Source organism: Ruditapes philippinarum, unplaced genomic scaffold, assembly GCF_026571515.1.
Source record: "Ruditapes philippinarum isolate M1 unplaced genomic scaffold, ASM2657151v2 ctg1340_1_1_1_1, whole genome shotgun sequence".
Lineage (NCBI taxonomy): Eukaryota > Metazoa > Mollusca > Bivalvia > Venerida > Veneridae > Ruditapes > Ruditapes philippinarum.
Genome location: NW_026861266.1, coordinates 136,885 through 154,287, shown reverse-complemented (window position 1 = coordinate 154,287; position 17,403 = coordinate 136,885). Strand labels below are relative to the sequence as shown.

The window sequence follows — 17,403 nt, the reverse complement described above, 5'->3', positions numbered from 1 at the left end:
AAATGTCAAATGTAAGAGAAACTTCAATATTTGTTTCAAAGAGGTAAAATTATTAAATTCTCTTCATTCTGTTTCAATATGTATTGATGAAGTGTCTGATAAAGCTGAATTTATAAATGCATTATTATTATTATATATACATGTACATCATTATTATATATACATTTTCATTATTATATATACATAAATATTAAAAATATATTGTGAAACTGATCACCGAGGTTAGTGACTACCATTGTGATTTTGTACATTAATAAACTTTCAAATATAGTATATTGAAGTTCAAATAAGGTCATTGTATTGATAAGAGTATGGTCTTAAGAAGATAATTTCATGTACGGTTTGGTCAAGGTTGCATGATACTTTAAACAGCCGTTGCTAAATTTATCTAATATTGTGCAAATATATGGGGAGGGAAAATACCCAGTTTGTTTTAATATCCTTACTAAATCACCTTAACAACTTGGCATGTTTTATTTTAGAAATTCATTCATAAAGACATTGATTATTTCTTTTTTTTTGTGTTCCCTTAGATAATACTTTAATAGTAACTATAAGTGCATACATACTTTCTGGAAAAAACAAAACAAAAAAAAGACCCGCAAAAATTAATTATGTGTCACCTTTAATGAGCATGTAACATAAAAATTAACCTGGTAAGTTTAAGTATGTAAGATTTCATCATAGCAGTTGTAGTATTTGTGAAGTATATTTGTGTTTAAAATAGTCATTAACCTTTGACTTGGAGTATTTGTTTACTGATAATATCACACTGATATGTAGATAATTACACACTTCAATCTGTTTTTCACATTATGACAATGTTTCACACAAATTATATGTTTTTTGCTGACTTGCAGTTTAAAGTCCCATGCAGGAATCTTGTCTATGTATGATCATATCTTACATTTAGGAGTGGCACTTGGTGTATCAGTAATTAAGGGACTGGGGCTTCATACCATTCTGCCCTTAACTAAGTAATAATAATTTTGTCCTAAATGAAACCGGCCATCTTTCAATGTGGACCTAATCAGTCCATCAAAATGCAAAATGTATGTATGTACTGACTGAATGTTTTCTAAATATTCAACCTTAGAAATCAGTTGACTTACACTGAAATCTTATAAGATGAAGTTTAAGACTCCTAAAATATGAACAGCAACTTATAGTCACATCTCTATAAACACAATTGGAGACAATTAAAAGAATAAGTGGCATTTTACAAAAATACTGATGAAAAAATTACTTGAAATTGTTATTTACTGAAATTATTATGAGAATTAAAAGGTTATTGGCATTCATGACCTTAGTTATATGTTATTGATAAAATTGAATTCATCACTTTAGAAAATATTATTTTTTACTGCTTTATTTATCAAATATATCAGATTCCCCATCAGCTTATACTTTTTTGTTACAGTTGAAAATTTGATAATAAAAAGAGATATGAAAACTCATTTCACAGTCAAGTTTCTTATTTGTAAGAAATTGAAAGTTAGATTTGTTATGGATGAAAAGGTCTTTTAAATTGATGATAACATTAACAGAGATAACTGTAAATGTGTCAAGGACGTTATTTGAACCGTAATAGGTTACAAGTATTAAACTAGTACATTATATTATATCAAACGAGAGAAAACAAATATGGTATATCTTGTTTTTGAATTAGTACTAAAATTAGATTTTTTGTAACAGTGCTGTAACACAAGCAACATCTCTAAAGCTTTGCCTCGAGTGGTGTTCACTTTTCAGAAGTAAATATAACTTCATCAATTTTTAAACAAGATCAGTTTTGAGTCTTAGACTCTGAACAGGGTTTTATATTGTCCAAAAATATTTTTGAAATTTTATTCTTTACTTTTGTTATTACCCCCCTGGTTTTTGCCTTCAAACCACTTGCCCCTCACTGCTGTTGGTAGGGACTTGGGAGTCTTTCATTTGAGGAAGTTAACTAGCTGGCTTTTCAAATGTTGATGGTTCCACTCGAGTGTCTGTTCATGCCTTAAATAACGAGAGGGGTACCTGATATCTTTCTCCGCCCGTAAAGCTGGAAAGTTGCAACATGACCTTTACTGAGTTGGTGCCATATAAAACCCAACCAACCTAAAAATGCTTGTTTAAATCCTGTCCATCATTTATTGTGTTGTCATTCCACATTTAGTGATCTCGCAAGGCCATCACTCATTTAAGGGTAATATTTTTTTAATTTTTAGAGTAATTCATTTATACTGAAATATAGTTCAGCAGTATGAGATGAATCAGTTATTAATAAAAAATTTAATTATTAATGGACTTCTTTATCTGCAAATATTATATTATGTTAATTTAATCTCAATGTAAGAGATAGCTAGGATAATCGACTTATAATCAGATCAGATGATCACACGTATTTTATATATACAAGCTTGTATTCATCCAATATATATTGTTTAAATATCATAATATATATTATAAACTTATACACTAGAAACTGTCCAATTTCTGTTCTGTTCTGTTACTTGTACTGGTTTTAAGTGCAGTTATCATGCAGTACTATGATGGTCTTAATTTGTCTGTGCCCCGGTTACAAGGACACACAGTCTCAAGGTACAATAATGTAGACGTCTCAAACAGTATGGGACAATCATTACCTCTCTAATTAATTATACATATAAAGGTAATTAAGATAAAACTTTAGATGTTTCCATTGACAAATTGATTATACTGTGTGGCCTTAAAGTATGTTTTATAAATAAATGCCAAATTATTTTTTTTGTTATTCAATTATCTATTTATAGGATTAAAGGACCATTGACAATGACCATTAGGGCTAGATGTATATCATTATAATACATGGAACTAACCTTTGTCACATAAAACATTAGTAGCATGAGAATATCCATAAATAAAGCTTTAAGTTTTTAGTGTGAAAAGTTAAAGTGTGTTCATATGTATAGTACTTTTCAGACTACAAATTTTAATATCATTGAACAGAAGAAAAAAGACACCTGAGAATAATTGAATTAAATTATGATTGAATTATTTTATTTTATTAGCTCACCTGTCACAAAGTGACAGGGTGAGCTTTTGTGATCGCTTTTCGTCCGGCGTCCGTCCGTCCGTCCGTCGTCCGTCCGTCGTCCGTCCGTCCGTAAACTTTTGCTTTAAATGACATCTCCTCATAAACCACTGAGCCAATTTCATCCAAACTTCACAGGAATGTTCCTTTGGTGGTCACCTTTAAAAATTGTTCAAAGAATTTAATTCCATGCAGAACTCTGGTTGCCATGGCAACCGAAAGAAAAATCTTTAAATATCTTCTTTTAAACAACCCTAAGAGCTAGAGCTTAGATATTTGGCATGAAACATCTTCTAGTGAGTGTCTACCAAGTTTGTTCAAATAAAAGCCCTGGGGTCAAAATTGGCCCCGCCCCAGGGGGTCATTGATTTCCCCTATATGCATATAGTAAAAACTTAAAAAATCTTCTTTTAAAGAACCCAAAGAGCTAGAGCTTAGATATTTGGCATGAAACATCTTCTAGTGAGTGTCTACCAAGTTTGTTCAAATAAAAGCCCTGGGGTCAAAATTGGCCCCGCCCCGGGGGGTCATTGATTTTCCCTATATGCATATAGTAAAAACTTAAAAAATCTTCTTTTAAAGAACCATAAGAGCTAGAGCTTAGATATTTGGCATGAAACATCTTCTAGTGAATGTCTACCAAGTTTGTTCAAATAAAAGCCCTGGGGTCAAAATTGGCCCCGCCCCAGGGGGTCATTGATTTTCCCTATATGCATATAGTAAAAACTTAAAAAATCTTCTTTTAAAGAACCCAAAGAGCTAGAGCTAAGATATTAAGCATGAAACATTTTCTAGTGAGTGTCTACCAAGTTTGTTCAAATTAAAGCCCTGTGGTCAAAATTGGCCCCAGCCCGGGGGGTCATTGATTTTCCCTATATGCATATAGTAAAAACTTAAAAAATCTTCTTTTAAAGAACCATAAGAGCTAGAGCTTAGATATTTGGCATGAAACATCTTCTAGTGAATGTCTACCAAGTTTGTTCAAATAAAAGCCCTGGGGTCAAAATTGACTCCGCCCCAGGGGGGTCATAGATTTTCCCTATATGCATATAGTAAAAACTTAAAAAATCTTCTTTTAAAGAACCCAAAGAGCTAGAGCTAAGATATTTAGCATGAAACATCTTCTTATGTGTGTCTACCATGTTTGTTCAAATAAAAGCCCTGGGGTCAAAATTGGCCCCGCCCCAGGGGGTCATTGATTTTCCCTATATGCATATAGTAAAAACTTAAAAAATCTTCTTTTAAAGAACTCAAAGAGCTAGAGCTAAGATATTTAGCATGAAACATGTTCTAATGGGCGTCTACCAAGTATGTTCAAATAAAAGCCCTGGGGTCAAAACTTGCCCCGCCCGGGGGGGGGGGTCATTGATCTTCCTTATGTGTGTATAACAAAAACTTAAAAATCTTCTTTGAAAAAACCCAAATAGCTTGAGTTTAGATATTAAGCATGAAACATCTTTAAGTAAATATCTACAAAGTTTGTTCAAATAAAAGCCCGGGGGTCAAAACTGGCCCTGCCCCAGGGGTGTCATTGTTTTTAACTATAATTATGTGTATAGTAAAAACTTTAAAAATCTTCTTTTAAAAAACCCAATGAGCTAGAACTTAGATGTTTAGCATGAAACATCTTCTTATGGGTGTCTACCAAGTCTGTTCAAATAAACAAATAAAAGCCCTTGGGTAAAAATTGGCCCGGGGGTGGGGGGGGGCCTATATACAGGTGAGCGACCTCAGGGCCATCATGGCCCTCTTGTTTATTGAAACATCATGATAGTTATGTATAGGGGCAAGAAAACAGATGCATCCCCCTTTTTTTGAACATTTTTAAGACTTAAACATAGCAATAATAATTGTCCATATCTCCCAAAATTTTACATATGTTGAAACATTAGGAGAAGTAATAATGAATTTACATAAATGATAAATAAAAAGAAGTAAAAAGCTTCGTGTGCTGGAGAAAAAAAAATGACATGAAATATGCATTATGCTATATCATTAACATTTAAGTTTAGTGTGCTATCAAATTAATAATAAATGAAATTAATATGTTTACCAAAATAAGCTGCATTTTCAGAATGCCTGTCAGATTTTTAACATGTTTAATTTCTAGATATCATAATAAATTAAATGTAAAATGTTTTTAGAGCATGTGTTGAATAGAGTAATTGATTGTGAAGTACAATTTTGTATTTGTTATTGGCTGGTACTATTATATAACAGAAATACTTAAAACTCAAAGGACGTGACTGAATGAATTAACAAGTTGAACTCGGTAATCTCAGGATGTTATAGTTTACTGCGTGGGTTCAAACCCTGTACAGATGCAAGCTATTGTTTTTTTTAGCTAGAAACTTTACACTAATTGCTAAGTACTGGTTGGTTCCAGGAATGAAATCGAGTGTGTCGACACAATTGAACTAAAAACTTTTTGCTTTACCATTGCATTAGTTTGTTAAAATAAATTCTTTATTCTTTAAACCGGACCTAAACTTGACTATCTAAAAAAATATACTGTACATTATAATAATACTTAACAGAAAATGTAATAACATGTGAAAGTTTTGAAAAAAAATGGCTTAAATTAAACATATCTGTAAAATAGTTTGATTTAAACATAACAATGAAATTAAGTTGAAATTAAACATACCTTTATAACAATAATTTTAATGTCTGTTTGTTTTACACATAATTTAATGATGACGTGAGGTTTTTAAGAGGCAAGTAGAACTTAAATATTTCATGTGAAGAAGTTGTTATGTTATATAGCTTTTAGATGTCTCTGACTATTTCATGTGCCCTTGAGTAATGTGCCTTTAGAAATTGTAATGTATCTAAGAGTGAAGCTGGAAATTCAAGTCACCACATGAATAAAAAGCAACAACAAGAAAAACACCACCATTACAACAACAACTATCCTTCAAGTGACCTCCACTTATAGCTGAAAGCCATAATGTCTGTCTTATTACCGAGGATAACCATTTTATAAGGTCATGAATTAACCATTTCATTTAGGAAAAAAGCTTGCGGGTGTTTCCTAGTAATTTCCATTATTTCTTTATTCAAATGCAGAGACATTGGGATGTGTAGGTTTTTATTGGAGGAAACAGTCAGTTACTATTATCGATATTGTGACAGGTTTCTGTAGCATTGTTTGCAATAAATTGTTACTGTATAATGATGATCACAACAATAATTGAGATGTATCGCAGATTTTTCATGTTCATTTTCTTGACAAAGTCTGGCTGAGAATGCTCTAACTTCCTGTACAATTTACAGGAAAGAACTGAATTTCATTGGTCAATTTAAAATTTTCAAATTGAAATCAATTAATCTCATTGGCCATTCCAGAATAAGTAATTAGTATAATATTATAAAAAGATCTTTCTGACATATCGTGTAGTTTTTATTAAGATCTAAAAATTTAATGCTATTACAAAACCCCGAAATAACCTATGCATGTAATAGCAGTTTTATTTTATCAGAGTATAATATTTTAAGAAGTTCTTGTTAATCTTTTAATTCTATAAAGGAAATGACACAAGCAATCATCTCCAATTGCAAATTTAAAAGTTTCAGCAAATATTTCATGAAACTTAGTGTCATTAAATAGGGTCATGTTCAGGAATGCATGTACTTAAAGTTATTATAATGAAGGTCATTGGTGTGTGTCCTATATAAAGTACAAAAATTTACAGGCCTGTATTGTCCATTTAAAATATCTTGACAAGCTTATTGTTTGTGTGTGTGTGTGTGTCATGCAATATTAATTGTTAAATATGTGTTACCTCAAAAAGTTGTCATTGTCTATAAATTAAAAAAATAAATCTCTGTCCCAGGCCGCACATGGTAAATGCAGAGACATTATTTATCTCTATTCTTCTTTTTCAAAATAGGTCAAGTTATTAAACTATTCATTTTAGTATCAGTTGTTGATAAAACAATTGTATCTAAATACATTCAACACATTTAAGAGAAAAATAATTTTAGCATGTATATTTTGACCTCTTTAGAATAGAAATCTTTAAAGACAAGTTTTTAATATAACAGAGGTAATTACTAGTAGATGGTCTAGTTATTTATTTGGGTCATCAGACCAATCAAATAATGGTAGCAAAATTTCAGACCCTGATGTCCTTATTTGCAAATACCAAAAGTAGTCCAAACTCCTCAAATCGTTTACCTCATTAACGCCGAAAAATTAAGGGGAGATCACTGCGTAAAGATTGTCAAATGACAGGCACATTTATTTTTGTGTATACAGCATTAATGCAGTGCTTTTGTTGGGCTGACTTTGAGCTAAAATAGAACCCATTCTCTATTTAAAAAAAGTACACAGTTTTGCCAAGTTTATTAAAAAAAATCCCAATATAAATAAAAAAAAATTATGGAGATTGTTTTACTGATAGAAAAGCATTTTTTTTTAATAATTGTGCTATTTCACATTGTAATATAAAATAGAATGTTTTCTCTGTTTCTTTTTGATTTCCCAGAGATGAAATTTTCTCCTCCCTATGGAAAGTTTAAAAGTGAAAAAAAGCATTGATAAGCTAAATAGAGATTACGACTGTAAAAGTTTATCAAGTGTGATGATGCAATGTTAAATATTTCAGCTTTCCCATCCCGTCAATACTTGACTCATTAACAAGTCGTTGTCTACGTGACACTCACTACTCTTGTTTATCTGTACTACACATTGTTTACTTGTATACTGCATGGTTGATTTCTATTGCGGTTGTACAATTTGCAAAGTAAGCATTCCTACATGTACAGGTTGATGACATTGGTTATCATTGCTGTTTATTTTTTGTTTTAATAATTGATAAATATATAATACAATCAAAGCACAGAAGGCGCTGAATTTGTTTGGGTCTCAGAATGTAAGAAAGATGCAGGTTGTGAGATTATATGTATAGTGCCACCAATGCTTTCCAGCGTTTTAATTGTAGTAAATTGGCTATAAGACTTATTGCAACACTGATATGCAATCCAATGTTTATTTGACTTAAACAATTTGAAAAAAAAATGAGTTGCCTTTACTGGGATTTGAACTCCAGACCTCTCGCTTTATAGGCGAGCGCAAAAACCCTTCAGCCACGGTGAATATATGTGGACGGCCTGAAGAAAACCTTATTATTCTAAATTAGGGCTTGTAACGTCTTTAACTGTTGTTTAACACAGATGTAAATAATCCTGGAGCTTACTATAAGCATGTATATTTATAAAGAATCAAAGGGATGCAAGTTCTGTGGTATTTTCTGATCTTTGCAATCTTAATCGTACTGTATATCTGTATGCATTTTCCTGTATAAGTTTATTTTTATGTATTATAATTCATTTTGCAAGGCACCAGAGTTTGATACATACGGAATTCTGCATAACTAGAGATGCATCAAAAAATCATTTATGTTCATTTTTTTACGACAGTCACACTTTATCCTTGCATATCATGGCTACTTCCTTAACAAAGACACTTAAAAAAGAATTTAAAAAAAAAGTTTCCTCGACTTGGATTTGAACTCCAGACCTCTCACTCCTGAAGCGAGCGCGTTACCCCTGCACCACGGAGGAGTTATACAAATAACATCTGAATAACATCAAGTCATTCTAGATTTAGAACTTCCATTGCATTTCGGGTTTGTTATCCTTATTAATTTCGAGGTATTTTGTTCAGGATAAACCTGTTGTTTGAAATTGAAGTAAATAATTTAGCGAAAATCTTCTCGCCCAAACAGTCCGACATGTAGAATCTATATATTCCACTACTCGGTTTGTGTAGTATTCGGTAATAGACATCGCTAAAAATAGTATTTTCATTGATAAAATCATATTCATCCGCGTAATTTGTGATTGTGCATTTATTGACAATTCTATTAGCCAACGCTATTTTTAAACTTTGAATGCGTTGTTATTTGTTGGATACTTGTAACAAAATAAAAATATTTTCTTTCTTTTAAATCGCTAGTTTTTAAGCTGTTTTGAGAACTACTTGTTGTTAGGTTTGTTGTGAACTTCTGTGTCAGAGATTGAATGTCCGCTTTGTATTTACTTAATTTCGATCAGAAAAAACAATAAAACAATATTAGAAATCTTCGACCATTTGGGAATTATTTTGCTTGAACATTAATTCGCCTGTCTTTGACCATCTTTACGCAGTGATCTCCCCTGAATTTTTCGGCGTTAGTGTACATATAAAGGGAAGTAACCGCTTCAAAAAAGTGGACTACTTTCGGCGTTTGCAATTAAGAACATTAGACTCTGAAATTTCGCTACCATTATTTGTTTGGTCTGACGACCCAAACAAATAAAAACTATTCTGTAGGCAGTTTATATCTTACAGTCAGTTATATATGTGTAACATTTATTTCACATGCTTGGTGGCCATTTCCTGTAGACAGTTATATATGTGTAACATGTATTTCACATGCTTGGTTGTCCTTTCTTGTAGACAGTTATATATGTGTAACATGTATTTCACATGCTTGTTTTTCTTTTCTTGTAGACAGTTATATATGTGAAACATGTATTTCACATGCTTGGTGGCCATTTCGTGTAGACAGATATATATAATGTGTAACATGTATTTCACGTGCTTGTTTTTCTTTTCTTGTAGACAGTTATAAATGTGTAACATGTATTTCACATGCTTTGGTTGTCCTTTCTTGTAGACAGATATATATGTGTAACATGCATTTAACATGCTTGGTTGTCCTTTCTTGTAGACAGTTATAAATGGGTAACATGTATTGCACATGCTTGGTTGTCCTTTCTTGTAGACAGTTATATATGTGTAACATGTATTTCACATGCTTGGTTGTCCTTTCTTGTAGACAGTTATATATGTGTAACATGTATTTCACATGCTTGTTTTTCTTTTCTTGTAGACAGTTAAATATGTGTAACATGTATTTAACATGCTTGGTTGTCTTTTCTTGTAGACAGATATATATGTGTAACATGTATTTCACATGCTTGTTTTTCTTTTCTTGTAGACAGTTATATATGTGTAACATGTATTTCACATGCTTGTTTTTCTTTTCTTGTAGACAGTTATATATGTGTAACATGTATTTCACATGCTTGTTTTTCTTTTCTTGTAGACAGTTATATATGTGAAACATGTATTTCACATGCTTGTTTTTCTTTTTTTGTAGACAGTTATATATGTGTAACATGCATTTAACATGCTTAGTTGTCCTTTCTTGTAGACAGTTATATATGTGTAACATGTATTTAACATGCTTGGTTGTCCTTTCTTGTAGACAGTTATATATGTGTAACATGCATTTAACATGCTTGGTTGTCCTTTCTTGTAGACAGTTATATATGTGTAACATGCATTTAACATGCTTGGTTGTCCTTTCTTGTAGACAGTTATATATGTGTAACATGCATTTAACATGCTTGGTTGTCCTTTCTTGTAGACAGTTATATATGTGTAACATGCATTTAACATGCTTGGTTGTCCTTTCTTGTAGACAGTTATAAATGGGTAACATGTATTGCACATGCTTGGTTGTCTTTTCTTGTAGACAGTTATATAAGTGTAACATGTATTTCACATGCTTTCTGGCCCTTTCTTATAGACAGTTATATAAGTGTAACATGTATTTCACATGCTTTCTGGCCCTTTCTTATAGACAGTTATATAAGTGTAACATGTATTTCACATGCATTCTGGCCTTTTCTTATAGACAGTTATAAATGGGTAACATGTATTGCACATGCTTGGTTGTTCTTTCTCCCAGTCTTTAAATTCAGACCCATCCTTCATTCTTTCCATTCCTTGTATTATATTATCTTGCTTTAGGTTTGGTTTAAGGTTTGTTCAGGCAAAGGTCACTGAGATTAAAAATATGTTTTTCTACTTTTGTCAATTTAGAACCAAATTTTAAATTTGTCAAAGTTTGAGAATGTTCAAACTGTAATTTACAAAATTTGAAGTACCCTAATGAAAAAGTATGATCTGAAATTGATCTTTGGATCTGAACATCCCAATCTCTCTTTATTTCTTTAGAAATTTGCTGCAGATGAAATCAGATTGAACTTTTTGTCAACATTTAAGCTTTTAATAATCAGTATTTGTCCAAACATTTGCTAAAGCTGAAACTGAACTTATGATTTTAATGTCATGCTTTTTTTTTACAGTCTGTTACTACTTTTCAGCCTACATGTATATTCAGAAGTTTTATCTAGAAGTTTAGCATCAACTTTGTTGTCAGATTGTAATCAGACAATCTGTTTCAATTAAGGGTATCTTGGGTACCAGTTGTATGTTACCTCATTTTAGGTATGCAGTGAAATGTGCTGTCTGTATATCGACTCTTTATTTGACTGAATATATTAATTATATCATGAAATAGACTGTCTATATTTTGACTGTGTAGAATTTAATGTATTAAAGGTCTATAACTCTTAACTTAGATTTTGCCTGAATTATGGCCCATTTGAAACAAATGCTGGTCTTAATATCCCCCTTGCATCCTGTAATATACTTACATGTCTTGTAATAAATTACTGCACATACAGTGTAAATTAAAAAAATATAATTCATTCAGCAGACTACAAAATAAGCATAAGAAGGCCAAGAGCATCTTGACATTGGTAAAAATATGTTGTCTTATAACTGTATCATTAACTTAGGAAGTATACAGGTAAAAATTGTGTTGGTACAAAAAGGTGGAACCTCTGACATTTAAACCTATTTTTTATTACAAATAGAAAAAACAGGGTAAGAAGAAGTGTGTGCTTCTGAAAAAAAATAATAAAGGATCACGATTTAGGGATGTTATGTTTCCATACCTTCTATAATTGTATTAAAGTAAGTACCTTTATGGTGGGTAATGTTCCCCCTCCACCCAAGCCCTTTCATGATAGAGGGGGGTCATTATAATTTGATTTTGAAATAGTAATGCCTCTTCGTGACTTAGTTTGCAAAGACCTGCTCTGATTCCATCACAAAATACTGTGATGGTTGTCTTGGGAACAACTCTACTTGTCTAGTTAAACCTACAATTTGTGGAATTTAAAGAAAACATTACAGGTCTCCTGTGGTATAACAATATTCCAGTTAAAAAACATTAATGGTACTCTAAATGCTGTGTTTTATTGAGATATTATCCAGTATTTTCATTGGATAGGTGATGTGAATTTATTGTTCTTTAGTTGTGAAAGGGTCAGCAACTCAACTTGCCATTCTCAGTTTCTTAAATGTTTAAGACCTGTAGATTTTATGAGTATATTTCAAGGTTGGCATTATTGTTTAAGTGTATATTTTGGTGTCAGCAAAAAGGCTCACCTACAAGAAATATATCGGATTTGTTTTCCAGAAATGAGGTTAGAGAAAAACTGAGGTGAGAGATGCCTTGTTGAGATATGATATCTACAGAATGTAGAAAACATACCTGAATTCTTCTTTTACATTTCATTATCATCAAACAGTGTCAGGAAAGGTGAAATTTTTTCTCACACTGATGTATTTTGGTACATGTACATGTAGTCAATTTCAATACTGCATTATTATTTTACCTTTTTTATTTGACCTCGATATAAGAATAAAAAAAACAAGTTTTTAAGACATTGCCACATTGGGACATTATTTTATGTGTGTTTGTTTTCTATATTTTCATACATTGCCACATTGGGACATTATTTTATGTGTGTTTGTTTTCTGTATTTTCATACATTGCCACATTGGGACATTATTTGATTTGTGTTTGTTTTCTTTATTTTCAGACATTGCCACATTGGGAAATTGTTTGATGTGTGTTTGTTTTCTGTATTTTCAGACATTGCCACATTGGGACATTATTTGATGTGTGTTTGTTTTCTATATTTTCAGACATTGCCACATTGGGACATTATTTGATGTGTGTTTGTTTTCTGTATTTTCATACATTGCCACATTGGGACATTATTTGATGTGTGTTTGTTTTCTGTATTTTCAGACATTGCCATTATTTTCATTTGCCATATTGGGACATTATTTGATGTGTGTTTGTTTTCTGTATTTTCAGACATTGCCACATTTGGACACAAAGCAATAACAAATGGAAGTACACAGTGTAACAAGACTATTGTAGCTGTGCAGGCACAAGCTCAAAATAAATGTGGTGAGATTTATTTATTAAAGTATTGTAATATAAATCCAGGAAAACCTGTATCATGAATTATTGTAAATTGATCATGTTTAAATTATATGATTGGATTATTATAGGTATTATGTTACACCCTTGGTCATCCATTAATCCATCTGACTGTCAGTACTTAAAATTGGATATGCCCCTTTGCAATAACCCCTTTACAACAAAGTTGTAAGATAGGGTGGGGGTGGTTTGACTGTCACTTGTATTGTTTCTCCAGAGTTGAGAGGTATCAACTTGAAACTTCATCATGAACAATAACTTTTGTATAATTTTGGTGTTATTATCCTTTGCAGTTTTTTCTCATACTTAAGTTTGTAGTGAGTTTATGAAGCTACAGAAAGTATTTTGCTTTCATTAAAATTCTTTTGTCATGTTTAGACAACTCTAACAACTTAAACTTGTCACTAAAAGTAACTTTCTTACAATAGTGCACAGTGCATTACTGACACACTGGTATTTGCATTTGTTTGTTTTAGATTCCATCCAATGATTGTTAAACATCAAAAGGAAAAACATAATGAAACACTTCTACAATTATCATACTGTTACTACTATAGCATTTGTTATTTCTCACTGTTGCATCATAACTGCTGCTAGTAATGGCAAATTGAATAGAGTTTTTACAGTAGCATAAAAACTAAATGTTCCTCCAAAGCAGCACAAGAGCTGAAGAAAGTCCCAACAAAAATGCTTAGGTTCCTGATTACTGTGTGGATACTTGAGTGTATTTGCACAGGACTTAGCAAGTGCTAATACTGCAGCTACATCAGTAAATTATATCAATCTGACTTATAGGGAATGAAGTTTGTATATCTTGATTATTTCTTGATATTTCAAATGTAGTACAAAGATTGCATTAAAGTGTAATACACTCAAATATAATGTATGTTTAAGGTTAATGGACTGAACTTAACATACCCTTTTTTAGTTTACACAGATATTATCTTAACCATTCAAAATGCTAATTAGTATATTTAATGCTTCATATGCAGCATTGATTGGTAAAATTTTTATCAGTTGTTAAAATTTTTCATCTTCTCAATTATATAGTGAACAGAAGAACTATGTGAGGTCTCTATATTAAGGATGGTTGGCATCTGGTTAGTTCTTTAAAGCCCCTATTGGTTTTGTGGTTACAGTGACAGTTAGTTTGAAATCTTTGTATGTTCTATTCCTTGAGAAGGAATAAGCATAGGTTTGTGAAACTTGGTAGGAACTTTGTCGATTTCCAGTAGATGGCCCTGATCAATTTGAAGGGTCAAGGTCAGAGACATTTATAGTGTTGAAATCTAAATATTTATCAATATCTTTAATAGAAATTAGCCAACTTGGCAGCTGGATTGCCCTTGCCTAAGATTTTTAGGGTATAAGGTCAAAGGTCAACATCACATTTGGACTATGTTTCAATCACTAATTTGTTCCTGTCCAAGAACGATAACTCTTTTGCAAAATTTATCTTAGCCAGGGTGATGGACAGCTCTTGCATTTTTTTCTCGTCATGTAAGTGTTGCTATTTGTTGATGAGAATTAAAAGTAGAAATATGGATGGTAATGAAGATATACAGGTGAATAGATCATCATATACACAGAAGGCAAAGATATTTGTTGTAACCTTTAGCAAGACTGCAAAAATATGTATCAAGTGAATTTTTTTTGCAAGATAACTAAGTTGATGAGTTGATGGTATATTACTTAAGACTTTATGATTTACAAGATAGACATGAGAATATAAACTGGTTCAGAGATGAACTTGTGTCTTGTCTTGTGGAAGATGGAAAAATGTCATGCAAACTTTGTAGAATCTACTAAAGCATTTATGCAGCCCATAATTCAAACAAAAACAGTAAGATGGCCAGTCTGACAGTCACTTTATACTGTTATACAACTGATGTCATTCTGAAAATTGAAATATTTAATGGCCAGCTGACACAGAAGTAAAGAATGAAAACATTAATTTCATGTAAGGTATAATATATCATATCATTTCAAGGACTTTGTATCCATTTGAATCTCAAGGTGTTGAGAAGGAAAAACAATAGATTGCCATGATGGCTGATTGTTTGGTTATATCTGAACTTCAAAAGCACTTTTCATTATTCACACTTTATTATTATTATTCAAAAGATTTACCTTTATCTTATAGAGATCAGCTTAAATTATCTCAGAGGCATTGGTTAGATTACTTTCCCTTTCTTTTATAATGAAAATTATGGAAAGCATTACTAAGGTACATAGTAGGGATTTACCTACCAGGAAGAGAAATAAAAATGAAGGATATAATGTACAATTGTACTATGTTACAGCTAGTGACTGATTGGTTAACATGTAACTTTAGAAATATTTTAGAAAACCACAAGATTTCTATCTATAACTAAAATAACATCCTTAAATGTTGCATAGTTATGAAAGAATGATATGCAGTAGAAAGGAAGTTAAACACTCGAGTAGTTTTATATTTTATGCTCAGTGATCTATTGGCTTAGTTTAACAACTTACTTTTCCCAAACCACTTAAGTAGAACTATTGAAATAGGGTTTAGAAAAAAGGGTTTTCAATAGTTTGAAAAAACATGTATTTTTATTCCTGGAATAAATACTGGGTCTGACTGATACTTCAAAGGTTATGTTCAAAGAGCTTTAATACTGACTTCCTGTGATCATTATAAGTGTCTTTATGACATATGTTTATCACTAACTGGTTAATATGTTTACAGAAGTTTCTTAATTGTCTCATTATCCTTATACATTTTGTAAACTTTTGATGTAAGTTTTACATTATCCTAGCTGTATTTTATATATATGTATACATCCCTATGTATAAGTATATTTTTAGCTGCAAATTGTTCCTACTTTGTCTTTTAACTAACTATCCATGTACAAGTGTCATAATTTGGTAATATCTGATTGGCTTTAAGTACTAAGGAAGTATCTGTGAAGTGTTTCTAAATTATCAGTGATAATGATATTTCCTGTATTAGAATAATATCAAGAGTGTCTTCATTTTTGACTTGCTAAACAGATCTTGTTAAAAGTATGAATTACGCTTAATGAAATCATAAGAAAACATTGCAATACAGGGAATTATATATAATTATAGAATTATACACTGATTCATCCCAATAGTTTATTAGTGATTTAGTTGTGCAAACTAAAGGACTGACTATCCTATAGCCTACTTTCATGGTAGTTATACCCCCACAAACGAAGTTTAGGGGGGGTATATAGGAGTCAGCTTGTCGGTCGGTCGGTCGGTCGGTCGGTCCACATCATGGTTTCCGGACGATAACTAGAGTTTGGAATGAGGTATTGTAATCAAACTTGGTATATAGCAACCTTATGTGAAAACTCCGGTTGGTATTGCATTTGGACCCCCTGGGGTCAAGGTCAAGGTCACCGTTACTAAAAATAGAAAAATGGTTTCCGGACAATAACTACAGTTAGGAATGAGATATTGTTATCAAACTTGGTGTATAGCAAGCTTATATGAAGACCTGGGTTGGTATTGCATTTGGACCCCTGGGGTCAAGGTCACCGTTACTAAAAATAGAAAAATGGTTTCCGGACAATAACTAGAGTTAGGAATGAGATATTGTTATCAAACTTGGTGTATAGCAAGCTTATATGAAGACCTGGGTTGGTATTGCATTTGGACCCCCTTGGGTCAAGGTCAAGGTCACCGTTACTAAAAATAGAAAAATGGTTTCCGGACAATAACTTGAGTTAGGAATGAGATATTGTAATCAAAATTGGTGTATAGCAAGCTTATATGAAGACCTGGGTTGGTATTGTTTTTGGACCCCCTGGGGTCAAGGTCAAGGTCACCGTTACTAAAAATAGAAAAATGGTTTCCGGACAATAACTTGAGTTAGGAATGAGATATTGTAATCAAAATTGGTGTATAGCAAGCTTATATGAAGACCTGGGTTGGTATTGTTTTTGGACCCCCTGGGGTCAAGGTCAAGGTCACCGTTACTAAAAATAGAAAAATGGTTTCCGGACAATAACTAGAGTTAGGAATGAGATATTGTTATCAAACTTGGTGTATAGCAAGCTTATATGAAGACCTGGGTTGGTATTGCATTTGGACCCCCTTGGGTCAAGGTCAAGGTCACCATTCCTAAAAATAGAAAAATGGTTTCTGGACAATAACTAGAGTTAGGAATGAGATATTGTAATCAAACTTTGTGAAAAGCAAGCTTATTTG

At 32.0% G+C, this 17,403-nt stretch overlaps 1 protein-coding gene and 1 long non-coding RNA gene across 2 annotated transcripts in view; both read left to right on the top strand.

Annotated features, from left to right (window-relative positions):
• Positions 1 to 17,403, top strand: part of LOC132715106 (aryl hydrocarbon receptor-like) — a 63,234-nt gene that overhangs the window by 44,278 nt on the left and 1,553 nt on the right. Inside the window, exon 4 of the mRNA XM_060698089.1 lies at positions 13,072 to 13,167. Coding sequence (XP_060554072.1) covers positions 13,072 to 13,167 — 96 coding nt within the window. The remainder of the gene's footprint in view (positions 1 to 13,071; positions 13,168 to 17,403) is intronic.
• Positions 16,385 to 17,241, top strand: LOC132715105 (uncharacterized). Its single transcript, XR_009623643.1, has 2 exons — positions 16,385 to 16,582; positions 16,727 to 17,241. It is a non-coding gene; the product is annotated as an uncharacterized LOC132715105 (long non-coding RNA).